Source organism: Ictidomys tridecemlineatus, chromosome 11, assembly GCF_052094955.1.
Source record: "Ictidomys tridecemlineatus isolate mIctTri1 chromosome 11, mIctTri1.hap1, whole genome shotgun sequence".
Classification (NCBI taxonomy): domain Eukaryota; kingdom Metazoa; phylum Chordata; class Mammalia; order Rodentia; family Sciuridae; genus Ictidomys; species Ictidomys tridecemlineatus.
In genome coordinates, this window is record NC_135487.1 from 19,453,317 (window position 1) to 19,481,212 (window position 27,896).

Below are 27,896 nucleotides of genomic sequence, written 5' to 3' on the forward strand. Positions count from 1 at the left end.
TTGAACGCAGGGACACTTGACCACTGAGCCACAGCCCTATTTTGTATTTTATTTAGAGACAGGGTCTCACTGAGTTACTTAGCACCTCAGAGTTGCTGAGGCTGGCTTTGAACTAGCAATTCTCCTGTCTGAGCCTCCCCAGCCTCTACAGGCATACACCACAACAAATATTACTTTTTTTTTTTTAATGGTTGTATTTTATTTTCTTTAAAAAAATTTTTTTTAGATGTAGATGGACTCAATACCTTTATTTTATTTATTTTTAATTTTATGTGTTGCCAGGGATCAAACCCAGTGCCTCATGCATGCTAGGCAAGCGCTCTACCACTGAGCCACAACCCAGGCCCAAGTATTACTTTTTTGAACAGACAAAAACAATAACAACAAAAAAACCATAAAATGCTACTGAAAGAGCACAATTGTAAATCTTTGTTGAAAGTGAAGTTTTTTGTTTGTTTTTTTAAATAAACTTTATTTTTTGGTACTTCTCAGTGGCACATGCCTGCAATCCCAGTAACTGGAGAGGCTGCAACAGTAGGATCATAAATTTGAGACCAGCTTGGGCAGTCTTTTTTTTTTTTTTTTTTTTAATTGTAGTTGGACACAATACCTTTATTTTATTTATTTATTTTTATGTGGTGCTGAGGATCGAACCCAGGGCCTGACATGTGCTGGGTGAGTGCTCTACCACTGAGTCACAACCCCCCCCCAAAGTGAAGTTTTGAGGTGAAACTGGATTCACTGCTTCTGTGGACAGGTGGGGGTCTATTTAAGATTGCAGGTTTCTGCAGCCCAGAAAGTGTTGCAGCTCTTAATGGCAGACTATGCCTTCCAATGTTGCAGCAGACTCCAGGAACTCATTGCCAATTTCTTATTTCAGGGATCTTGTCCAATGAATTTGAAGAATGAAATCCACCACTAGGATGAGATGTAAGAGTAGGATTTATTGAAGAACAGGAGCAGAACACTTGCATTGCAACAGGGGAACCATAGTAGGTTTTCTCCATTAGTGCTCTAGTCTAGAGGCTTATATAGCACTTGGTTTACATAGCATTTGGTTCACTGCTGTTGATTCAAACTTATGCTAATTAGGGTTTGAAAGAAATACCAATGCTATTGGTCCAAATTCATGTTAATTACTTAGAAATGTACTAACACTATTGGTCAATTTTTAAGTCCCAACTTTAATTCAAGTCTGCCCCACTTCCATTTTCTCATGGCAGGTTGGGCAACGGGAGGTTGAAGTCCGTTGAGGTCGTTGGATTGCGTGGAGTGTGCAGCGTACAGTGGGCATTCACGCTGTATGACACCTGGGCTGCTGGGTGGTGGCGAATGCGTTGGCTTCCACTCACCTCAGGTCTGAGCCGCCCTGGCAGACTCGGCATGGCAGCTTGTGTTTGCTGCTTGTGCTTTAGCCCATTCCAGCTGCCATTCTCCCGCTTCACTGCTCCGCCGCTGTCTCTCTGCAGGGACCCGTAGGCTGGCTGTGCTGCTTGGCAGCCGGGAAGCCATTTCAGTGTTTCTTTTTCTTTGTGGTAGGTAAAAATAAGTTAAGGTCTTTATGAACACTGGTTCTATTTGTGGCTGTAAACTGCTAAGTTTTAACAAAAATAGTTCAGAAATAGAAAAGAAGGTTATTTTAGGGAATTGTAAAGGTTTTCTAAGGCTTTCCAAACTTTTAGTCTAAAGAGTAAATTCTGCTCTGAGGCTGTAACTCGGTGGTAGAGTGCTTGCCTAGCGCATAGAAGACCCTTGGTTCACTATCCAGCTCTGAAAAAAAGGGTAGATTCTCTGGTGACAGATAATAAAGATACACATAAGTTATGGTGTTTATTCCTTATATTATAGTAGCATCTAAGTTGGCTGTTTTGGGCCTGGGGATATGGCTCAAGGGGTAGCGCGCTTGCCTGGCATGCGTGCGGCCCGGGTTGGATCCTCAGCACCACATACAAACAAAGATGTTGTGTCCGCCGAGAACTAAAAAATAAATATTAAAAATTCTCTCTCTCTCTCCTCTCTCACTCTCTCTTTAAAGAAAAAAAAAATAAAATAAAATGGCTGTTTTATTTTTAAATAAGTATTAACACAGCTTGGTGGCGTGAACTTATAGTCCCAGCACTTTTTTTTTGTTTTTGTACTGGGGATTGAACCTATACCTCTGAACTGTACCTCTATAATAGAGTCCTTTTAATTTTTTTTATTTTGAGACGCAGATATTGCCAAATTGCTGAGAATGGCCCTCCTCCTGTTTCAGTCTCCTGAATTGCTGGGTTTATTGGTGTGTAGCACCATGCCAGGCTGGTTCTGGCACTTGGGAGGCCAAGGCAGAAGATCACCAGGATTTCAAGACCATACTGGCAACATCTTTTTTTCTCAAAAAAATAATGAGATTCTCATTGAGAATTATTATTACTAATCTCTCTTGAAGCCACAAGGACACAGATTAAGTTATTCTGCAATATTATTTTTGGGGGCCAAATGATTGATCATTTTCCTGTGATTGATACTTGAAACTAACTTGTACTGATTTATCTACTGAGAGATAATCTGAGTTCTTTTGTCCAGTAAATGTTTGTTCTTTGGTTTATTTTGTTTTTTGTTTTCTTGCAGTGCTGGGAATCAAACCTAGGGCCTCATGCATGCTAGGCAAGATCTCTACCACTGAACTATATCCCTAACCCTTGTTCTCTGATTTTTGCCTGACTTATTGAGCTTTCTTGGGAGGGATACGATTGAAGAACAGGTGGGATTGGTGGCGTACACCTGTAATCCCATTGATCTGGGAGGCTGAGGCAGGGGGATCACCAGTTCAAAGCCAGCCTCAGCCGTTGTTGAGTCAGTTACTAGTGAGTCACTTAGCAACTCAGTGAGACTCTGTCTCTCTATATAAAATACAAAAAAAGATCTGGGGATGTTGCCCAGTGGTTAAGCACTCCTGGGTTCAATCCCTAATACAAAAACAAAAACAAAAACCTGAAGAACATGAATTTACTGTTACAGAAGTAACATAAAAAGGAAAGACAGAAGGATAATCTCATACTCAATGGTTTCCATTTTGGTTGACTCATTTTGTATATTTATTGCTTGAGGCCATCTTGGGACAGAATAAAGTTAAATACAGAATAAAGGCTGTTTATTAGGATGATCAAGAAAGTGGAACTACAGCTGGGGCTTGGGCTGGGGCTCAGTGGTAGCTCACTTGCCTCGCATGTGAGAGGCACTGGGTTTGATTAAAAGAAAGATCTACCAACAACTAAAAAAAAAAATATATATATATATATATATATAAATATACACATACATAGATATACACATAAATATATATATAAAAACACATAAATATATATATATAAAAACACACCATTTTTCCACTTTTTAAAATTTTTTTCTAATTTAATTTTTTGCTTTTAATATGGGAAGTTTTTAATTTGTAGTACATGTTTCTGCATTGCTTTCACTGAATTGACCTAGCCACAGTTCCACATTACCAAAGTTGAACATAGGAAATATGTGAAGAGGTCTGCTAACTCTGGGAAGAGGATAAAATGTATCTTAAAGTTCTAACATTTCTCTTAACCCCACCTAGAGTATGGCTACCATTAGCCACAGTAGCATGTGTTAGATGAGCTGTAGACCAAGGTACTTGCTGGGACGTTCTCTTTCCCCCCTACTCCCTTTTTTTTTTTTTTTAAAGGGGGAGAGAGAGAGAGAGAGAGAGAATTTTAATATTTATTTTTTTAGTATTTGGCGGACACAACATCTTTGTTTTACGTGGTGCTGAGGATCGAACCTGGGCTGCACGCATGCCAGGTGAACTCACTACCACTTGAGCCACATCCCCAGCCCCTCTACTCCCTTTTTAAAGAGATGACCCTTATGATGTTGCCAAGGCTAGCCCAAATGCCTGGGCTTAAACAATCCTGCCTCAGTCTCCTGAGTAACTGGGACTGCAGGTGCACACCACTGAATTTGGCTCTTAAAAAAAAGAAGTGCATATGAGGATTATCAGAAAGCGGGTCATATCTTTATACTTGATTCTTTTTTCCTTTTTTTTGACCTGCCTTTCTTCTTTTTCTTTTTTTTAAGTTATGCCTTTATTTATTTGTTTGTTTGAGAGAGAGAGAGAGTGTGTGTGTGTTTTTGTTTTTTTAATGTTTTATTTTTTAGTTTTCGGCGGACACAACATCTTTGTATGTGGTGCTAAGGATTGAACCCAAGCCGCATGCCAGGCAATCCCAGCCCCTCTTTTTTTTCCTTTTCTTTTTCTCCCTCTCCCCCTCCCCCTCCCCCTCCCCCTCCCCCTCCTCCATCATCATCATAAACGAGGAAATGCTAAATCCATTTTTCCCCCCTGGGGCTGTGGATTGATCATTGCTAGGTAAATGATCTGCCAAGAGCTACATCTCCAACCTTTATGCTGTTTTTTTTTTTTTAAACTGGTAGCAACAACTTTTCAAATTTTTGCAAAATGTAGTGTATCCATTGACCAATGGCATATCAGTGGCTCACTGCTTTTTCTAGAAATGCCTTGCTCTCAGCCTCCATTTATTAATTTCTTAGTTGAAGTTATACATTTTATTTAAAGGGCTTTTTTTTTTTTAGTCCTGGGGATCAAACACAGGGCCTTGTGCATGCTAGGTGGGTAATTGCTCTACCACTGAGCTATGCCCCCAGCCCCTGGGTTTATTTTTTAAAAATTAGATGAGGACTGGGGTTGTGGCTCAGTGGCAGAGCACTTGTGTAACAAGTGTGAGGCACTGGGTTCGATCCTTATCACCACATAAAAATAAATAAATAAATGTATGTATATATCTACAACTAATTTTTTTTTTAAATTGGATGAGTTATTAGACTAAAAACAGCACCTGTTGTGTAGTAAACTCTAAATAAGGTCTAGCTATTATTATTATTTTAGTGGCCAGAACTCCAAATGAGGAGATGTAATTGGACTTTCAGGGCAGAATGGTTGGGGGGATAGACAAGAGGGGATAGATTTGAAAAGCATTTGTTTGTTTGTTTGGGATATGGAGGATTGAACTCAGGGGCACTCAACCACTGAGCCACATTCCCAGCCCTATTTTGAATTTTATTAGAGACAGAGTCTCACTGAGTTGCTTAGTGCCTCACTTTTGCTGAGGCTGGCTTTGAACTTGTGATTCTACTGACTCAGTCTCCCCTGGGATTATAGGCATGCACCACTATGCTGGGCCTTGAAAAGCATTTCTGACTTTATCATGTTTGATTTTTACTGGATGTACAAGGAGTATCACTTAGAAAGCTTGCCACTACTTTCTAATTATAAACATAAGAGTTTATTTTTGCATTTGTGGAATTGATAAAATTAATGCCTCTTGAATTATTGGTTCTTGGATGTCGGTATTTTAGCTTATGCTTTACTAGATTTTTGGTGTGAATAAAATTGGAATTTGAGATGAATCTAGATTCTCCACTTCTGCTGGCAGGTGGAGTCTGTGTAAGTTATAAGTCTCTGCAGCACAAAAAGTCCATTTTAGTGTTAGCAGCTAATCATAGCAGGGGATCCAACTGTTCAGCAAAGCTGATTCTTTACTATTCTTGAGTGGCATGTTGCAGCTCTGAATGGTGGGCTGTGTCCTCTAGTGTTGTAGCAGACCTTGGCAGCTCACCGCCAGTTTCTTTCCTGGTTCTTGACTTGCAAATTTGAAGAATGAAATTCACCACCAACAACAGAAGGCAAGAAGGAAAGAAGTAGGATTTATTCAAGTCTGAAGAAAAGAAATAGAACACCCCCAGGGTGAGAGGGGACCCAGTAGTAGGTTACCACTGGAGTGTTCTAGTCTAGGGATTTATATAGCTCTTTGGCCAATATTATTGGTCAGAATTTATGCTAATTAGATCTTGAAAAAGTACCAACACTATTCCTTAGTCCTTGAGTCTGAACTTCCCTATAACCTCTATTCTGGTCTGCCCCACTTCTGTTTTTCTGCTCCTCCAGGATAAAGACTTTGATTCATAGCCCTAAGGGATTACTGTATAGGTACAGTAATTGTATTTATTTATATAATAAAGGCAATTGGTTTGTTCTGTGTGTAAGCTTGGCTAGGCTATATATAGTGCACAGTTATTCAGTTAAATACTAATCTAGGTGTTGCTGTCAGGGTATTCTGTAGATGTGGTTAATATTTCTAGGGGCTGGGGATGTGGCTCAAGCGATAGCGCGCTCGCCTGGCATGCGTGTGGCCCGGGTTCGATTCTCAGCACCACATACAAACAAAGATGTTGTGTCCGCCGAAAACTAAGGAATAAATATTAAAAAATTATTAAAAAAACCATTTCTAGCCATTAGTCTTTACCAAAGGAGATTATCCTTGATAGTATCATGGCCTTGTCCAATCAATTTAAAAGTCTCTCCCTGAGGGAAAAGTCTTCCCTGCCTCAAGATTGCAGTTCCAGCTCCTGCCTAAAAATTTCTAGCTGGGAATGTTGTCCTGTAGGTTTCTGGTTTACCAGCTCTCACAATCACATAAGCCAGTTCCTTGAAATAAATCTGTCTTTATACTCAAGAAACATATGTATGTATGTTTATATTCATCCTACTGGTTCTCATCCTACTGGTTCTCAGAAGAAGCCTGACTAGGGGTTGGGCATTTATGCATGCACAAGGCCCTGGATTCAATCCTCAACACTGGAGGAAAAAGGAAAAAAAAGAAAGAAAGAAAGGTAGAAGACTCCTGACTAATACTAATACTACTAATTGAGATCTGAAGGCATTAGCTATATAAAGAGATGGGGAAAAGAGTTTTAAGGTTTTAAGGGAACAATGTGCAAAAGCTTAGGTAAAAAGGAATATGGATGCAAGAAATGGGGCGTAGTTTGATTTGGATGACATGATAGGCAAAGGAGAAGAATGACAGGGAATGAAGTCAGGAAGGTAAATAGGCTGAATCATAGAGGAACATGTAAATCAAGTATGAAGTTTGTACTTTATTTTACTCAAATCATAAAGCAGGGAGCTGTTACGATGAGATTCATTCTCAAACAGTTTCTTAATCCAAGTAATGCTTTATTTAAAGGAAAAAAATTGGGGAGGGGTGGTACTGGGCTTCGAATTCAGGGGCACTCAACCACTGAGCCACATTCCCAACCCTGTTTTATTTTTATATTTAGAGACAGGATCTCTCAGGAGTTGCTAATCATCTCATTGTTGCTGAGGCTGGCTTTGAACTTTCAATCTTCCCGCCTCAGCCTCCTGAGCTCCTGGGATTACAGGCGTGCATCACTGTGCCCCGCTTAAAGGAAAATTTTTATTGTTAATCCCCAATATTGGTTTAAAATATTCTCATTATATTAATGTTACAAACATAAAAGGATATGTAAATTTATAACTCTTGACTATAAAACTAACAATTTCCTATTTAAATACAATAATTATAAACTGCTAAAATTTTTGCTATTAATAAGATGGGTAATTTTGAAATGAATTGAAGTTTCTGCTGTGTGCAATTCATTTTGAGTTTAGTATTTCTCTACTATTTTAATAATATGAGATGATTTATTTCTTTGGACACTTTTCAATATGTATATTGCCTGGAAACTTCTGTTCCTTTGAGATCCTTTTGGTTTTCTCTTGGCTCAAATGTATGCACATTAAGTCCATTTCTGTTAATTTCTTGTTCATGGACAAAGTAGTATATTTGGTGTTAGTGTTCATTCATTAAGTATTTTTTGAGCACCTACTGTGTGTGCACATTCTAAATGCTTGGATACAAGGTGAGAAAAACAGTGTCAATGCTATAATGATACTTTCTAGATACTATAAAAATTGATTATTTCTAGATCTAGATAATGTGCCAGCAGGTAATGATAAGTTAAAAGTAAAAATGAAACAGGGTAAAAGGATAGAATGTGATGGAAAGGGGGTTGATAGTTTAATTAGACTATTCAGGGAAAGACCCCTTTGACTGAGGAGGTCATATTTGAATTGTTACTCAAAATGAAGGAGAAAATCATGCCAATCCTGGGAAAAGGACATTTCAAGCTGACTGAACAGCACCTGCAAAGCCCTAGGGCAAGAATATTTTTGTTGAGTTAGAGAAATTGCATCAGTATCAGTGTGGTTGGAGTAGAGTGAGCAAGAGCAAGGATGGAGAAAATGAAGTCAGTGGAGTAGACAGAGGCCAGGTCTCATAGGATCTTATAGTCATGGTAAGAAATCTGGAGTTAACTTTCAGATGTGATAGGGAGATATGATCTGCTTTTTTTTTTTCTTTTTTTTTTTTTTTAATAAAGGATTAACTAGACCACTCCAAAAAGTATCTGAATTATAGGGGGGTCTCAGTAGAAAGGAGGCCAGTTGGGGGTTGGTTACAGTAGTCTAGCAAAAGAGGATGGACAACTTGAACTGGTAAGAAGTGGATAAATTATGGGTGTATTTTGGAATCAGAGACAGTAAGATTTTGATTTAGATGTAGGTAGGAGAAAAAGAGTTAAAAGAGTGATAGGCATGGCTTAATTCCAGCTACTTGTGAGGCTGAGGCAAGAAGATCACAAGTTCAAGACCAACCTCATCAGCTTAGCAAGACTGTGTTTTAAAATAAAATTTAAAAAAGGGATGGGGGGGCTGGGGATGTGGCTCAAGCGGTAGTGCGCTCGCCTGGCATGCGTGCGGCCCGGGTTCGATCCTCAGCACCACATACCAACAAAGATGTTGTGTCCGCCGAGAACTAAAAAATAAATATTAAAAAAATTCTCTCTCTCTCTCTCTCCTCTCTCACTCTCTCTTTAAAAAAAAAAAAAACCAAGGGGATGGGGATGTTGCTCAGTGGGTACAGTGCCCCTGCCTTCAATCCCTAATACCTGTGTCTGGTGGGTGTGAGAGAGTGGAGGAAGAATGACACTAAGGTTTGTGTCCTGAGCAGTAGGAAATTTTAAGTTGTAACTTTTACTGAAAAGATGATTGTAGTGCTAATGATACAAAATAGCAGCTAACACATGGCAGCTGTTTTTGAAGTGGTCTACACCTGATACTCTGTTGGTTGAATAGGGTAGACTAGGGTAGGAACAAGTTAAGGGTGGGGAATCAACAGTTTGTTTTTAAAATATGATATGCTTCCACAACTTATTAGCTTTTCAAGAAGAGGTAAGTGGGTAAGCTATGATTATGTCAGTTTAGAGGAGAGGTTTGATCTGGAAATATATGTTTGGAAGTTGTGTGTGTGTGTTTGTTGGGGGGGGTATTTAAAACTATAGAGCAGGGTGAGAAAACTAGTTATGGTTTATATTTGGGCTGTTATTGCTTCCCTAGGAGGGATAAAGAAATTTAGAGGATTTTTAAAAAATATCTATATTTTTATGAGGTGTTGAGGATAGAACCCGAGGGCCTCACACATGCTAGGCAAGTGTTCTACCGCTGAGCCACAACCTCAGCCCTAGAGGATTGATTTTTGAAGTTTGTGTTATCACCTTTCCTATTACTGTAATGAAATGCCTGAGATAGTTTACTTAAAAAGAGGAAAGGTTTGTGTTTTGCCTAGCAATTTTGGTGGTTTCAGTCTGTGGTCAGTTCCTTTTGGGTGTGTGGCAAGGCAGTAGCCCCATAATTGCCTTTGAGGCATAACCTCAAAAACAGAAAACGTCTTAATAGATCCCACATCCTAAGACTATACCACTTTCCAATATCACCATGGGCTGGGAATTAAATCTGTACTACTTGGGCTTTTGGGGGACATTTGAGGTACAAACTACCCCTGAGCGATGATATCCTCATCCTTTTTTTAGTTCTTTCAAGTATTTATAGTAGCTTTTGTAAAATCTCTTTAAGTCCAACATCAAATATTCTTCAGATACAGTTTTATTGACTGCCCTCTCCTTAATATAGCACATATTTTCTTGTGTCCTATTTAAGATAATATAATATGGCAATTCTGGAAGTAAGATTCCCTCCTCCTCTGTTTTGTTTTTTTTTTTCTTGTTCTTTGTCTGATGACTTTCCTGGACTAAACCTGTAAAGCCTGTATTCTTTGTTGTGTGTGGCTGTGGAAATCTGTGCTTGGTTGGCTTAGTGTGATGAAACTCACTCACTGGTAAAGCACCACTGGGTTCAGTCCTCAGTACAAACAATAACAACAACAAAAAACCTTTATACTAATTAAACAATAACTTCCTATCCTCACTCCCCTATTCCCTGGCAACCTTTGTTCTACTTTTTGTTTTTAGTTGTAAGTAGATATAACACCTCTATTTTATTTATTTATACGTGGTGCCAAGGATCAAACCCAGTGCCCACATGTGCTAGGCAAGCACTCCACCGCTGAGCTGCAACCCCAGCCCTGTTCTATTTATTTATTTATTTATTTATTTTTTGAGAGAGAGAGAGAGAGAATTTTTAATATTTATTTTTTAGTTTTCAGTGGACACATCTTTGTTTATATGTGGTGCTGAGGATAGAACCCGGGCCGCATGCATGCCAGGCGAGCGTGCTACTGCTTGAGCCACATCCCCAGCCCCTGTTCTATTTTTCATATCAATGCTTTTAACTACTTGACATCCTTTTGTGTCTGGCCTATTTCACTTATCATGTTTCCAGAGTTCATCTATGTTAGTAGTATATATCAGAATTTCACTCCCTTTTAAGGCTGATAGCATTCTGTTGTATGTATATACCACATTTTGTTTATGCATTTGCCCATCAGTGTACATTTGGGTTGTTTCTACCTTTTGGCTATTATCAGTAATGCTGCTATGAACATTGGTATGCATCTATTTGTTTCAGTACTTGCTTTCACATCTTTTGGGTATTGTTAGATCCTATGATCCTATGGTAGTTCTCTCTCTCTCTTTTTTTTTTAAATCGGTCTCATTATTATTATTATTATTTTTAGGTGTAGATGGACCCAATACATTTATTTTATTTATTTGTTTTTATGTGGTGCCTGGGATTGAACCCAGTGCTTCACACATGCTAGGCAAGTGCTCTACCATTGAGCCACAACCCCGGCCCCCCAGGGTCTCATTATTGTTACTGAGGCTGGCCTTGAATTTGCAGTTATCCTGCCTCAGCCTCTCAAGTACCTGGGGTTATAGGTGTCTGTCATCACTCTCAGTTTTTAAATTTTTTTTAAGGTGCCACCATAATGTTTTTCTCAAAAGATGTACCATTTTACATTCTTATCAGCAATGTGCCAAGTTTCCAATATCTCCACATCATTATATACTTGTTATCTTCCCTCTTAAATAATGACCATCCTAATGCATGTGAAGTGGTATATCACTGTTATAGTTGTATTTCTCTAGTGATGTTGAACATCATTTCACGTGCATATTAGTCATTTGTATGTTTTCCTTAAAGAAACATTTGCTTAGGTTGTTTGCTCCCTGCCCCTTGTTGCTAATTTTAGAATCAGCTGTTTTTTTTTTCTTAGCCCCTCCTCTTTGACACTTCGAACTAAACCCAGAGGCATTTTGCCAGAGCTACATCCCAGTTCTTTAGATTTTATTTTTGAGATGGGGGTCTTGCTAACTTATTGAGGCTGGTCTTGGACTTGCAATTTGGTATTACAGATGTGCACCATCATGCTTGACAGCATCAGCTGTGTTTAAAAAAAAAGAAATATCAGCAGTTTCTCCTTCTGGAGATGGCCCTTGAGTATGTATTCCTTGCTTTCCTAAATAAACCTCTGTCTTTTTTTTAAATATTCATTTAGTTGTAGATGAACACACTGTATCATTATTTATTTTTATGTGGTGTTGAGGATTGAACCCAGTGCCTCACATATTCGAGCTATACCTCAGCCCCTAAACCTCTGTGTCTTTAAAAAAAATAAAAAATAAATGTCTTTGGATTGTTGCTAGCATTTGGTTAATTTTCAGAGTTTCAAAAAAGTGTTTGCCACCGCCCCCCCTTGCTTGCTTGCCTTCGTGTGTGTGTGTGTGTGTGTGTGTGTGTGTGTGTGTATGTGTGTTTGTGCACGTGCGCACATGCTTTGTGTGTTGCTGGGGGGTTGAACTCAGGGGTGTTCTATCACTGAGCAATATCCCATGTCCTTTTTTATTTTTTGTTTTGAGACAGGATCTCACTAAGCCTAGAACTTGTGATCCTCCTGCCTTAGCTTTCCAAGTCTCTGGGATTAAAGGCATGTGCCACTGTACCTGGCGATACTTCACTTATTTTTATTGCTGAATAATATTCCATTGTATTTATTCTGTTTATTCATTCATCAGCTCATAGACATTAGAGTGGTTTTAAATTTTTAATTAAAAATTAAAACCATTTGGGTGGTTTTAATTTTTTAGTTATTATAAAATATGTTGCTCTGAGCATTTGTATAAAAGTTTTATGCAGATGTGTATTTTTGTTTTTCTTCTACATATGTAGGAGTGAAATTGCTGGATTATATGGTAAACTTAGTGTTTAACTCTTTGTGGAACTGGGAAATTCTTTTTCAAACCTGCTTCACCATTATACATTCCACCAGCAGTATATGAGGGTTTTGGTTATCAACACATGTTATTGTCTATCTTATTTATAGACATTGTACTTGGTTTGAAACATCATCTCATTGAGATTTTGATTTGCCTTTCCCTGTTGACTAATGATGGCTAATGATGGTGAGGTTCTTTTTTATTTTATTATTTATTTTTAGTTTTCAGCAGAAACAACATCTTTGTATGTGGTGCTGAGGATCAAACCCGGGCCACACACATGCCAGGCGAGTACGCTACTGCTTGAGCCACATCCCCAGCCCCAGATGGTGAGGTTCTTTTCGTGTGCCTGTTGGCCCTTTCTTTGAATATTTTCTTTGGAGAAGGACTACTCAAATCTCTTGCCTAGTTGTATTATTATTTATTTATTTTCTTGAGGTGGAGTCTCCCAAAGTTGCCCAGGCTGATCTCAAACTTGTGAGCTCAATCATCTGCCTCTGCTTTCCAATGCTGAAACTACAGGGAGGCACTACTGTACCTGCCTTGGTTAACAAGCACATGTTGTGATACCACCAGTTAGTCCCAGGGTCCTGGTTCTTGTCCTGCACTTAACTGCCAGATGATTTCCTTGATGTATGACAAGGTGTTATGGGAATAATACTTGGTAGTGGATCAAACATTTCTTAAGCCTTCCTGATGTTTACGTCAACCCTGAGGGCAGAAAGATTAACTTATACTTCAAACATTATCTATTCCTGACAGAATAAATTGTTCCACAACCGGAGAAGTGAAAAATTCTGCTCCATTTGTGTATAGTGAATCGAAAAACTTTCTACTGTCATGTATAACTGATTAGAACTAATAAATAAATAAATAAAAGAATCAATTATTCACCTTTTCATGATAGAAGGGACCAAGTATAATCAACTTATTATCAAATAGTCAATTGGTTTCCTTAAAAGATGGTACCATCTTGAGGGTTTGTGTTGCTGGTTACTTGGATGTTAGAGCATCCTTACTAAGTGGAGGTAAAGCTCATGTGTAGTGTCTTTCTTGCTACCATTGCCATCTTTGTTCATGTGTACATTTTGTTAGCACCAGGGAAGCCATGGCAAATGATGACTGATGTAAATTGGTTGAGTCATTTTCTTTACTTGGTTATTTAGTACCTCTTCCATTGAAAATGTTCACTGATGAACACTAACATGATACAAAGATCTTCACACTCCTTGTCCTTCCTTAATATCTCTTTGTCTCAATTTCCAGTCTTTCTCCTTTAATATCCCTGGCTAACATTTCAGAACATTTGCCCATGATTTTGTTTATTTGCTAATCTTAGCCACTTTTTTTTCCACACAAAGTAGATAGATATACTACCTACAGTTCTGCTCATTAGTTTTGTTTTGTTTTTTAAAGCACTGTTTAAAAGTTCCACCCTCTGAGTGAAGCTGTAGTATACCCTTGTATGGCCAAAAGTATATGCTGAGGGAGAGGCCCTGGTGCAACAATGGCAGATGATTTAACTGTTGGGCTGTCTGGTAGGTAATGCTTGTGCCTTTTAATTCTACTTGTGCTTTATCCTGAATGTATCATTTTCATCTTAGGGTGTATTCTTGTTGGGTCCTTACAGTCTTATAACTTAGTGTCATGATGAGTTACTCTAGATTGATGATCACTCATGTCCCATGGTTGGATATACCGTGTCCAGTATACTAGAGCCAGTAGCTTGCCATGAGTTGTTTTACAGAAGACATGCCATTTAACACTGCAAATAGCGTGGCCCTGCTCTGTAGCTCCTGGGCTACTGATTCTGTGTATTGATTTTCCCACTTGGTTTATCGTAATACCCCGATACCTAGTAGTGGGATTTGTTATTACATTCTCATATATGCACACAACTTAACAATACAATTTGGTAAATTTCTTTCCCTAGTACCTCTTTCCTGTTTTTTTTCCTAATCTCAAAACTTTTCTCAAATTTCAACTTTTCAGGTTACCCAATATAAAATTCAGAGCTGTGCTCTCAAGAGTTGTGCTCCCCTCTTCTTGGTAGGAGATACAAGACGCAATAATTTACCTAGATGCCGTTATTTGAATGTCATGTCTTACCATGCTTCTGACTACTGGGCCTTTTAACATTGTATTGATATGATTGTAGCATTTATCCTTCACCTTCTGGAGATTGTGTATCTTATAAAGGCCTCTGTTGTGCTTTTTAACCTCTTGCTTTTCTAGCCCAGATAGCATGTTATTAATGGAGTAGATCAGAGTGATGTTCTACAGAAAAATCCTAATGATCCATCCATCTCTCTCTCTTTCTCTCCCCCTCTCCCCTCCCCTCCCCCCCTCTCCCCTCCCCTCCCCCTCTCCCCTCCCTCCCCCTCTCCCCTCCCCTCCCCCTCCTCCTCTCCCCTCCCCTCCCCCTCTCCCTCTCCCCCTCTCCCTCTCCCTTCCCCTCCCCCTCTCCCTCTCCCCCTCCCCCTCTCCCCCTCTCCCTCTCCCCCTCCCCCTCTCCCCTCCTCTCCCCCTCCCCCTCCCCCTCTCCCTCTCCCCCTCCTCCTCTCCCTCTCCCCCTCTCCCTCTCCCCCTCCTCCTCTCCCTCTCCCCCTCCTTCTCTCCCTCTCCCCCTCTCCCCCTCCCCTTCTCCCTCTCCCCCTCCTCCTCTCCCTCTCCCCCTCCTTCTCTCCCTCTCCCCCCTCCCCCTCCCCTTCTCCCTCTCCCCCTCCTTCTCTCCCTCTCCCGCCTCCCTCTCCCCCTCCCCACCCTTTTTTTTCTGTGTTACTGCACTCTACCACTGAATTACATCTTCAGCCCTTAAAAAAATTTTATTTATTTATTTGTTTGTTTGTTTGTTTATTTGGTACCAGGGATTGAACCTAGGAGTGCTTTATACTGAGCCACATGCCCAGCCCATTTTATTTTTTTATTTTGAGGAAGCGTCTTGCTAATTTGCTTAGGGCCTCATTAAGTTGGAGCAGGGGGAGGTTCTTGATGAGAGTGGAAGAGCTGTGAAGGAATTAACATTTTAATCCCTCAGGGGATAGTCTCCAACTTGCTGGACTCAAAAATTGGCCTCCTTGATCCTACCTAACTTGATTTACCCATCTATGCTAACTGCCTGACTAATTCTGGCTTCATAATCACCCACCAAATTACTGTGGCACTGCCAGCCCAAGAAGGGAAGGGATGGATCCAGACAGCATGGAGTTGGGGGCTAAAATCTTTGATCACATGAGCTGCTATGCCACTCCCCTAGCACATACACCATTTTCCCATCAGTCTTCACTTACAGAATGTATAAATAAAATTATAAGAATTTCAAAACAGTACCTACAGAGTATTAAGCTCCAAGTATAGGGACCTTTGAGCACCATCATCCTTGAAACCTGTAGCATATAGGTCAGAGCTTTTCAGGGAATTGTTATATTTGGGTGCTGTAAGTTACTTTCTCCTGGATACTGGCCTCTTTCAATCAATGGGTTCAGACTTTCAATCAATGGGTTCAGAGTCTAAAACTGGCTCAAGTCCAAACACTGGGCATGGGATCTTGATTTTTTTATTGGAGCAACTACCCTCAGCATCCTGATCTTCTATTTTTTATTTCTTTTTGTGTTACAAATGTGATAGTATGCATTTAGGGCTGAGGGTGCTGGAGATTGAATTCAGGACCCTGAACATGCTAAGCACATGCTCTATTACTGAGCTGCATTCCCAGCCTAGAATAGCACTCTTATTAATTGCTCTTCTGTTTTGCCTCTAGTGACAATCATGTTCTATTAACTGTCTCCATAAATCTTTTGGTCTGGTGTCTTGGCCATTCTGAGTTTGCTGGTAATTATGGTAACTACATTTGCTGGACTTCTAATAGTGAAGTACCATGACCTGGTCTTTGTTTCAAGAGTTCCTTCATGGCCATTGTGCTCTGTGAGTTTAGTTTTGTAGCAGTTTCTGCTATGGTGGAAAGCAACTATCAAATTTCTTAATGATGCTGGTGCCCCTTCACTAACACATTCCTTATGGCATCTTCTCATTCTTTCCTAAGAACAGAATAATTTGATGGATTACCTGATGAAATGTTAATTTAGTGTGGGCCATCACTTTTCCAGTTTCCAGGACCTACCCTGGAATTTTTTTTCAAAATGTTAAATCCTTTATCTCAAAAGAAAGGTTGATAATGTCTCCTATTTAGACTTACATTCTGGTCCTCATGTTCAAGCACCAGAATTCAGTCACTTGGCTGTTCGTATTGGCTCCTGCCAGTACACACTGGCTAGATTTTGCAGCTCTCTGCTCACCTTATCAGGACCAGAACATCTGGGCTGGGGTATTCTATTAAAAGACTACTAGATAGGAGGCATGATAGTTAGCTAAGAGTGACAGATCCTGAGGTGGCATTGTTTTGAGGATAAGGTGACAAGGCCTCTATTATTTTTGAGCTAGAGGAGAGTATTTGCTCTTATAGGAAGGATGGGCTGCTTTTATGGTCTCCTGGGATTAAGGGATATCTGAGCACTTGAGATTTTGGAGGGGCATTATAGTAGTCCATTTTGTGTTACTATAACAAAATATCAAAGGAATTCTATATCTTTATAATGAAAAGAGGCTTATTTAGCTCAGAGTTCCAGAGATTGAAGGACAGGGTACCACCATTGTTTTGTCTCTGGTGAGGACCTCATGGTAGATGTCATCACAATGGCAAGAACACAGGTGGAAGAAAAAAATCAGGGGTCAGGCTCAGGCTTTTATAACAACTTGCTCTTAAGAACTCAGGTGTGTGGTACATAATCACAATGGAATATTACTCCGCCATATAGAAGAATGAAATTATGGCATTTGCTGGTAAATGGATGGAACTGGAGGCAATCATGCTAAGTGAAATAAGCCAACCCCCCCACCCTCACCCCCCAACCCCCTCCAAAAAAAAAGACCAAAAAACCCCCCAAAAACCGAAAGACCAAATTTTCTCTCTGATATGCAGATGCTGTTCCATAATAGGCAGAGGTGGGGGTGGGGAGGTATAGGTTTCCTGGATTGGAATGGGGGGAAGGGTGAGGGAATGGGAATGGGAAAGACAGAAAGAGTTGAACAGAACTTTCCTATGTTCATGTATGAGTACATGACCAGTGTACCTCCACATCATGTACAACCACAAGAATGGGAAGTTATACTCCCTGTGTATATGATTATGTCAAAATACATTCTATTGTATATAACTAAAAAGAACAAATTTAAAAATAAAATAATAAAAAATGTAAAATTTTTTTTAAAAATCAGATTCGTTTCTGTTCTAATTTATCTGAAGTTTTGACAGATCATCTCATCTACTAAAATATATTTTTTTCTTTTAATTTGTTAATACTACTATATTTATGGATCTTTAATGGATTTATGGATTTTCAAATGTCAGATCATTCCTATGCTTTGGCAACAAGCAAATAGTGGTCACAATGATTGTTATATGTATATGGTTATATTTTGCTATTTTGTGTAGGATATTGCACTTATGTTCATGCCTATAATTTTTCTTTCTCACACTGCCCTTGAATAAATTGGGTAGTACTTCCTCCTCTTCTACTTTTGGGGGGGAACCAACCAAACAAGGAGTCCACTAGAGCTACTCTAATCCCTTTGGAGTGCAGTTCCCCTAGTGGCCTTAAAGACCTGCTACTGGGTTCTATTCTTAAAGATTCCACACCATTTTTCAGCAACATCACCCTGGGATCAAGTTTTCAGCACATGAACCTTTAAGGGACAAACCACATGGAAACCAGTGCATTAACTAAGGTGTCTTTTTATCCTCTGTTTCAGTGTCTCCTTCTTTCCCATTCAGATCCCTTACATGGGTATAACATCTCTCTCTTGACTGTGAATTAATCTTTGGAGCCCTGCTTCTCTTATGATTAATTCCTAGGCCTGGTCTTCTGCTTTTCTGCCCTGCTGCAAGAGAAAAGAGCCTCTCTGCAAGTTATAAATATGCCTTGAGTCTTTTATATTTGACATTCTTTAAAAAAAAATTTTTTTTGTAGTTATAGATGAACAGAATGCCTTTATTTTGTTTATTTTTATATGATGCCAAGGATAAAACCCAGTGCCTCACATGTGCTAAGGCAAGCACTCTGCCTCTGAGTTACATCCCTAGTCCGTTTTTTTTGTTTTTGTTTGTTTTGAGAGAGTTCTGCCCTCTCAGCTTCTGGAGTTGCTGGGATTATAGATGTCTGCCAGCACGCTGCACTGGCTTCCTTTTTTAGCTTTCAGTAGACTGTTAATTACTCTTACCCTTTTGTTATCTTTTCCTAATTGAGTTTAGCAATTATAGTGTTTCAGTTCCATTGTCATTATAGTTACTGTTTTCTTCTTACCTTCAAGCACCCTGATACATCTAATCAAGTAGTGTGGTCTCCTCCACTGACAGACAACCACTGTTCACCACTGGTGACAGTTTAAAAGTTGGACCAGCACCTGGGTCAGGAAAAAAAAAAAAAAAAACTGTTCTATCTTTGACCAGTGATGGGTCCTCATTGCCATCTAGTCTTCTAGTGATTCAACTCCAAAATCCAAAAGTGGACCTTTAATGGATTTATGGATTTTCAAATGTCAAATTATTCCTATGCTTTGGCAACAAGCAAATAGTGGTCACAATGATTGTTATATGTTTTCTCCAGTCATTACTGGTACCAACTGGAGTTTAATATTCGAATTGTTTATTGGGGAATGCCCTTTGGGGTCAAAATCTTGGGAAGGATAAGGAGCTGGATTGGGCATATTTGTCCCTTGTCTTGATTGGACATGAAGCAGGTTGAATGTCTGTCTATATATAGTCAACTTTTCTTTCAAAACATTTTTTTTGTTTTGTTTTCATATTAGTGGTCTAAACTTACTGAACCTTCTTTTATCATTCCTTTTTTTTTTTAACTTCCACATTCTTTAGGTAAAATTCATTCCCTCCTTCAAAGATGTCTTTCATATCCTTTTTTAGGTGTTTGTGTTTTTGTTTTACATTTAAAAAATTGCCCTTTTCCTTGTATTCTTGTAAATGCAAGTCAGGGATTTGAAAGGGAATTTATATGAGGAAACTGAGAATGATACAGTTTTAAAATAAAAATTTAGCTTTAAATGTTTTATCTGTTGTACTATTATCTATATCTCAACCTCCTTTAAATCTTGCAGTTAGCAATATTTTTGTTTAATAAGTTTTACATTTCTCTGATGTTCCAGTGTTAAGCTATAATCAGTATTACTGAATTTGGCTTATTTTTTTAAAACCATAAATGACAATGATACAGTTTATGTTTTACCTTTCTCTCATTTTAGAAACTATACCCCACTTTCCTAAACTGGCTAATAGTGGCATGGAAGACCCATTTGGTGAGTATCACCTGCATTTTTCTTAGTAAATTATATTTGTGCTTGATCTCATTTCCATTAAAGCTTTGAGAATGAATTAATTTTTTCATGTTTACTATGCTTCTCTCTTTTTTCTTTTTTAACACTAGAGATTGAACCTAGAGGTGCTCTACCACTGAGCTACATCCTCAGTCCTTTTTTATTTTATTTTAAGACAAGATCTTGCTAAATTGCCCAGGCTGTCCTCTGCTTCCTGAGTTGCTGGATTATAGGTGTGTATTTTGCCTGGCTTCAGTATGCTTCTCTCTAGAATAGTGGTTCTCAAAACTTTTTCTCACAGGATCTACTTATATTCGTAAAGATAATTGAGGAACTCAACAAGCTTTTGATTGTATGATTTTTATCTATTAATTTTTAAAATTCTTTTTTAGATATTTTTTCTAGTTGTTGATGAACCTTTATTTTATTTATTTGTATGTGGTGCTGAGAATCGAACCCAGTGCCTCACATATGCTAGGCAAGTGCTCTACCACTGAGCTACAACCCAAGCCCGCTGAGATATTTTTAAATTATTAATGCATCTAAAAATAACATTAGGGCTGGGGATGTGGCTCAAGTGGTAGCGCGCTCGCCTGGCATGCGTGCAGCCCGGGTTCGATCCTCAGCACCACATACAAACAAAGATGTTGTGTCTGCCGAAAACTAAAAAAATAAAATATTAAAATTCTCTCTCTCTCTCTCTCTCTCTCTCTCTCTCTCTCTCTCTCTCTCTCTCTCTCTTTAAAAAAAAATAACATTAATGGGGCTGGGGTTGTTGCTCAGCAGTAGAGTGTTTGCCTAGCACGTGCGAGGCACTGAGTTCAATGCTAAGTACCACATAAAAATGAATAAGTAAAATAAAGGTATTGTTTCCAACTACAACTAAAAAAAATATTAAAAAAAATAGCATTAATAGTTCCATGTAGGTTACAGAAATGAGACTTTTAATTAAAAAGAACTCCAAAAATAAGTCCAACAAGAATGGCATTAATAAATGCAAAGTTTTCTATTTTTTTAAAAATATTTTTTAGTTGTTAATGAACCTTTATTTTATTCATTTATTCATATGTGATGCTGAGGATCGAACTCAGGGCCTCACACATGCCAGGCAAGCTCTCTACCACCGAGCTACAACCCCAGCCCAAAGTTTTCTATCTAGATCGTACATTAACTTATGTATACTTTCTTTGGGATGGAAATTTAATTCTGCTAACACTTCAGAAACAAGTGCACTTTGTAGTGTTTCATTATTACTTAGTCAAGGACCCGTAATATGAAAGTGATGATAATAGCAAAGATGTTTTGCCTGTATGTAGTATTTCATATAGCAATGTGAGTAGGAGAATCTAAATCTAGGTACACAAAGGTTTTTTTGTTTGTTTGTTTTTGGTACCAGGGAGTGAACCCAGGGGAATTTAATCTGAGCCACATCTCCATCCTTTTTTGGGGGGGAGGCTAGTTTATGGGGATTGAACTCGAGGGCACTTGACCACCGAGACACATCCCCAGCCCTATTTTGTATTTTATTTAGAGACGGGTCTTACTGAGTTACTTAACGCTTTGCTTTTGCTGAAGCTGGCTTTGAACTTGGGATCCTCCTGCCTCAGCCTCCTAAGCTGCTGGGATTACAGGCATGTGCCACTGTGCCTATCTACACAAAGGTTTAAATCTGCCTTTTCTACTAAAAAGTCAGTTACTATGTAAACCTTGTTTTCCTGTTGATTGTTAGTGCAAAATGAGAGATTCATTCTAGAATATCAGATTTTTTAAATCATAACCTAGGAAGACTAGTTTGGAAGTACTTTACATTTATAAATATGCATCAGCCAAAAAAAAAAAGAGGAATCAGTTTAGTTTAACCTTAGCATGCTTTGAGGAAGTATATGATACAAGCATTTTCTCACTCATCATCACATGGAAAAAAAAGTCCTCTTTTGTGCCAGTGCAATTTGAGGATGTATTCTTAAAATGATAGTAAGTTTATGTTCTCCTCTTGCCCTATTATCACTGATGACTAAGGTAAGATTTTTGGACTACCGATACTAGTAATCAGATAGCTCAGATTAAATAGTTTGTTTGTTTTTTTTTAAGAGAGAGAGGGAGAGAATTTTAATATTTATTTTTCAGTTTTCGGCGGACACAACATCTTTGTTTGTATGTGGTGCTGAGGATCAAACCCGGGCCGCATGCATGCCAGGCTACCGCTTGAGCCACATCCCCAGCCCAGATTAAATAGTTTTTGACTAGGTTTGAGAAGACTTCTGTTGAAAACCTTGCAAAGAGCAGAATTTCTCTGATATTCATGACCCTAGATGACTGCTTTAGGATGGATTGTTGACTTTTTAGTAATATCAAGTTCATCAATGAGATCTTTAGTTTGAACACTAGAGGGCAGTCAGTATTTTGTTAACAAATTTGTAGTTTAATACCAAATTAATTCCTGAGAGGATTATTTATGAAGAATAATAAATTGAGTTTATTTTAGTAGTCTAGTGACAGATTCTAAAGAACTGGAGTGTTGCATGAAAACACTAAAGATTTCTTTTTCTTTTTTACTGACCTTCTTGCCTTACCCTATAAGTACATGTTAAATATCCTTAATCTGAAATCCAAAATGCTCCAAAGTCTGAAATCTTTTAAACACCAACGTGATAATACAAGTGGAAATTTCCACCTGACCTCATAAGATGGATTATAGTCAAAATGCAAACATACTAAAAATACTGTAAAAAATGACCCTTTAGTGGGCTGTGGCTATGGCTCAGTAGTAGAATACTTGCCTTGCATGGTGAGGCACACTGGGTTCAATCCTTAGCACCACACAAAAACAAACAAACAAACAAATAAATAGTCTATCTACAACTAAAAAAATTTTTTAAAAAATTACCCTGTGGCTCTGTGTATAAGAAACAAATGAGGGCTGGGGATGTGGCTCAAGCGGTAGCGCGCTTGCCTGGCATGCGTGCAGCCCGGGTTCGATCCTCAGCACCACATACCAACAAAGATGTTGTGTCCGCCGAGAACTAAAAAAAAAAATAAATATTAAAAATTCTCTCTCTCTCTCTCACTCTCTCTCCTCTCTCACTCTCTCTTTAAAAAAAAAAAAGAAATGAATTTCATGTTTAGACTTATATCTTAACATAAGATATCATTCTGTATATGCAAATATCCCAAAATCTAAAAAAAAAAAAAAATTGAAAGCCAAAATGCTTTTGGTTCAAAGCATTTTTTTAAAATTATGTTTTTAGCTATAAATGAACACAATACGTTTATTTATTTTAGGTGGTGCTGAGGATCGAACCCAATGCCTCACACATGCTATTGCAAGCATCTACCATTGAGCCACACCCCCAGCCCCCTTGATTTTGTTTTTGATTCAATTCCAGGGTTGAACCTCTGAGCACTTTGCCACTAAGTTACATTTCCCCAGTCCTTTTTTTTTTTTTTTTTAATATTTTATTGTGAGACAGGGTAATGCTAAGTTGTAGAGGCTGGCCTGGAACTTGCCATCATTTGCCTTAGCCTTCCAAGTTGCTGCATGATCCCAAGCATTTTGAATAAAGGATACTCAATCTGTGTAACCTAATTTTTTTAAAAATTATTTTTTAGTTGTATTTGGACACAATACCTTTATTTTATTTATTTTTATGTGGTGCTGAGGATCAAACCAAGAGCCTCACAGGTGCTAGGCAAGCGCCCTACCTCTAAGTCACAACCACAGCCCCTGTATAACCTAATTTTTAATATGATTTAATTAGTTAAATATTAGGCTATTTTAATTCAACTGAAATTAAATGTAACTTACATTTATTGAGAGTATTAAAGTGAAAGGTGCTATGGAAGTTATGGTTGGCTGAGTCATCAATTGAAACATAAAGTGAAATAAGTGAAATGTACTTTTATTGTTTTTTTGGGGGGGCTGGGAATTGAACCCAGGGCCTTGGGTATACTAAACAAGCACTGTACCACTGAGCTATACCTCTCAACCTGATATGTGCTTTTGATTGTTTGCTAATATAGGCAAAAATTTGGGTATTGTGCTAATGGAAAGATTTTCCTCTTGCACCTATTTAACTCTAAGAATTTTTAAATTAACATTTCCATTCCTGATGTGTATTTTATAGGAAAATAGAAATGACGCAATAGTTTTAACAACCCTATTCCTTCTCTGTCTGTACTCTTCCTTTTAAATGTTAAACTGATTTTTTTTTTAGTTGTTTATAAAGCTACCTATGGTAAGAATTTGGTATATTTGATGCTATTTGATAAAGAATCGAATTCTGAATGTAAAATGAGTTTATTTTTAAGAAGACCAAGTCTCTATAAGATGGAGTGAGAATTTTGTTACAATCAGGATAGCTAAAGATTATGTAGACATATAAAGAAAGAATTATTTGTAATATTCTGAAAATAAAAATAGTAAAAAAAATTTTACCTATCACATTCCAGTGGGACAGATATAAACACGCGCTTATTTATTTCATTCAAAAATATTTAAAAATCATATTTGTTAATACAATTGTTGTTCTCATCAAAAAAGTCTTTGAATATTGGGAAGACTCTGGATGTAAAATTTTCAAAATTCAGGTTTTTATTTGAAAGTTTGAATTACATGTATCACTGGGAACAAATAACGTCAGTTTTCTTTATTAATGACAGGCTTACTTTGAAAAAATGTGCAATGTCTATGTGAATAACAGTTTGTCATTTATTCTTTCAAGTAAAAATGGTATTTCATGAAGAAAACTGACTAATTCAGTTTGCAACTTGATCACACAAGTACCTTCTTGGAGATAACCAGCATGCACAAGTATACAAGTGTGCTTTATACATACTCCTTATTTCATCACATGTATAGACATGTATAAGACATGTATAGAAAGGTTGAGATTTATTAAATCTAACACTTTTGCAGGGCATAGTGGCGCACGCCTGTGATCCCAGCGCCTAGGGAGGCTGAGACAGGAGGATCACAAGTTCAGAGCCAGCCTCAGTAACAATGAGGTGCTAAGCAACTCAGTGAGACTCTGACTCTAAATAAAATACAGAATAGGGTTGGGGATATGGTTCAGTAGTTGAGTGCCTCTGAGTTCAATCCCTGGTAACCCCACAAAACAAACAAAGAAAAAAAAACTAACACTTTTTATGGCTTCATCAAGGACATTCTTTTTTTTTTTTTTTTTTAAAGAGAGAGTGAGAGAGGAGAGAGAGAATTTTCAGTTCTCGGCGGACACAACATATTTGTTGGTATGTGGTGCTGAGGATCGAACCCGGGTCGCACGCATACCAGGCGAGCGCGCTACCGCTTGAGCCACATCTCCAGCCCAAGGACATTCTTAAGATTAGCTATAGTTTTAACTGTAATTGAATTGAGGGGAAAAATATAGTGACTCCTGCCGCATTTTGGTGCTTCTACCCTGGTTTTTGCATCATCAGTGCAAGTGTCAACATACTGGAAAAGGTAAATATAGTTACGCACAGCATAAGGACATTTCAGTCAATGACAGAGCAAACATATGGTGGTGGTCCCAGAAGATTATATCGCCTAGTAATGTTGCATTTGTCTTAGTTTGTGTAGTTTACCCTGTGATATTCATACAATGAGGAAATTGCCTGATGGTACATTTCTCAGAACATATCACTGTCATTAAGGGACGTATCAGTGTAAATTTTAACAATTTGAGAGACAGTTGCCAAATTGTGCAGGTTGGCTTCAAACTTGGAATCCTCCTTCCTTGGTTGGGATTATAGGCATATCCTACCATGTCTGACAAGATTTTGGTATTCTTACATATTTAATTTTACTTCTTAAACTTCTGAAAGATCTTAGGGATTTCCCCTGGATCAGTAAGCCATACTTTTCTCAGTTTTCTGATTCACAGAGTTCTTTCTATGAAAATTATGGGCAAAATCAAGACTTAGTCTTGGAAATTGTATTGTTCAAACTTTGATTGTGAGCCAGGTCTTAGACATGTGGCAGAAATTCAGTCAAAGGGAGCAGCACTTCCGTGATTTCTCCTAAATTGACCACAACCTACCTACAACTGAGGATCGAACCTGGGCCACACGCATGCCAGGCGAGTGCGCTACCACTTGAGCCACATCCCCAGCCCACAACCCAGTTTTTATCGGGTGGAATGACTCTTTACTCAGCCGGATATGTTGAGAAGAAATTTATCAGCCTTTAGTTAAAACGAGATGTAAACTCACCAGATTTTTTTTCATTTTGTTTTGATTTTCTTTTACGATACTAGGGACCAAAGCCAGGGCCTCAAACGTGTTGGCAAGTGCTCTACCACTGAGTTACACCCATAGCCTTTCATTTTGAGACAGATCTTACTGAATTACCCCAGCTGACCTGAACCTGTCCTCCTTCCTCAGCCTCCTGGGTTTTGGGGATTATAGGCGTGCACCATTGCACCCAACTTGTTCTTAGCTTTTAAAAGAGGTTAAATGAAGCCAGGCATGATGGCATGCTCCTATTAAGTCCCAGCTACTCAGGAGACTGAGACAGAGGGATCCCTTGAGCCTAGGATTTTGAGGCTAGCCTGAGCAACATTGAGACCCCCCACCCCTTTCTTTTTTTTTTTTTTAATATATTTATTTTTTAGTTCTCGGCGGACACAACATCTTTGTTGGTATGTGGTGCTGAGGATTGAACCCCGGCCGCACACATGCCAGGCGAGCGTGCTACCGCTTGAGCCACATCCCCAGCCCCCCACCCCTTTCTTAATAGGGTAAGTGGCAGCAGAGATCTTGTTGACAACAGCCTTCAGAATTTTTCTTGAGTCCATCATGTTTCTCTAATCTGGACAGGTAATCCTCTGTATATGGCACACGGCTATCATTCTAGGATATCCCTTCTTTCTTCCTCTGGCAACTCTGCCCCTCTCCTAACTATTGTTTCCTGAGTTTCACGTGTTCCTTTCTTGATGCTAGCAATTTCCTTTTTGGAGGGAGAGATGGGAGAGATAGGGTCTCATTAAATTGCTCAGGATGGTCTCAAACTCCTCATCTCAAGTGATCTTCCTGCTTAAGCCCCCATGGTGCAAGTACTACAGGTGCATGCCACCACATCTGACTTTTCTAGTAGCTTCTTGATGTTGGATGTCCTAGAATAGCTCTCTAAAGTTCATCTTTTCCTTTTAGCTATACTTCCTAGATTTATTCAACTTTATCTTCTACTAGGTTTTTGGATATTTTTTGTTGTTGTCATTCCTTACTATTATATCTTTAATATGCAGGAAATCTTTGTCTTTTTTTATTTTTATTTTTTTGTTGTTGTTTTGGTGATGCTGGGGATCTAACCCAGGGCCTCACTCATGGCAGGCAAGCAATGTACCACACTGAGTTACATTCTCAGCCTCTAGGAGGTCTTAATTCTCTGAATGTTCCTTTTTTTAAAAAAAAATATTTATTTATTTTTTAAGAGAGAGTGAGAGAGGAGAGAATTTTTAATATTTATTTTTCAGTTCTCGGCGGACACAACATCTTTCTATGTAGTGCTGAGGATCGAACCCGGGCCGCACACATACCAGGCGAGCGCGCTACCGCTTGAGCCACATCCCCAGCCCCAACATTCCCATATTGATATCAGGGTCTAAGAGGCAGTCTTTCCGTCACTGTTTGGTATGATGAGGGCTAAAGAAGATTGGGTAAAGAGATTTCTATGTTCAGCATTAATTATGCACATGCACACTTAATTGCCTTGTTTTTAGTACTGTGTTCCCATCATCAACTGCCTTTGTGTCTGCCAATCCAGAGACCATTTGTTTTATCCCTTCCAGAAAATAGACTTCCACATTTCTGCCATTTTTGTTCTGTGGAACAGACAGATATCCAAGGTCATGGAGTGGGGAAAGTAATGTTAGAGTAATACAGCAGTTTTTACTTTGATTCTCAGTATTTTAGGTCCTCTGTCTTCTATTTCCTTTTGAAGGGAACTAGAAATAACAAAATGAAAGTGTTACTTGTTAACCTGTATTGATGTATACTGCCAGTTAAAGGACAAAAATATACTGGGTGCTGCGGAGCACATCTGTAATCAGGGACTGGGGAGGTGAAGGCAGAAGAATTCCAAGTGCAAAACCAGCCTCAGCAACTTATCGAGGCTA

General features: G+C 38.7%; 1 protein-coding gene across 2 annotated transcripts in view; it reads left to right on the forward strand.

Moving 5' to 3' along the window:
- Phactr4 (phosphatase and actin regulator 4) overlaps window positions 1–27,896 on the forward strand; it is a 95,898-nt gene that overhangs the window by 5,616 nt on the left and 62,386 nt on the right. Inside the window, exons 2-3 of one of the 2 annotated variants that reach the window (XM_078025715.1) lie at window positions 19,711–19,764; window positions 19,893–20,015. Coding sequence is in view for 1 of the 2 variants with exons in the window: in XM_005317687.5 (XP_005317744.1) it covers window positions 19,749–19,764 (16 nt within the window). In the remaining variant the exon portion in view is untranslated. The remainder of the gene's footprint in view (window positions 1–19,710; window positions 19,765–19,892; window positions 20,016–27,896) is intronic. The other variant, XM_005317687.5, reaches the window with a different exon arrangement.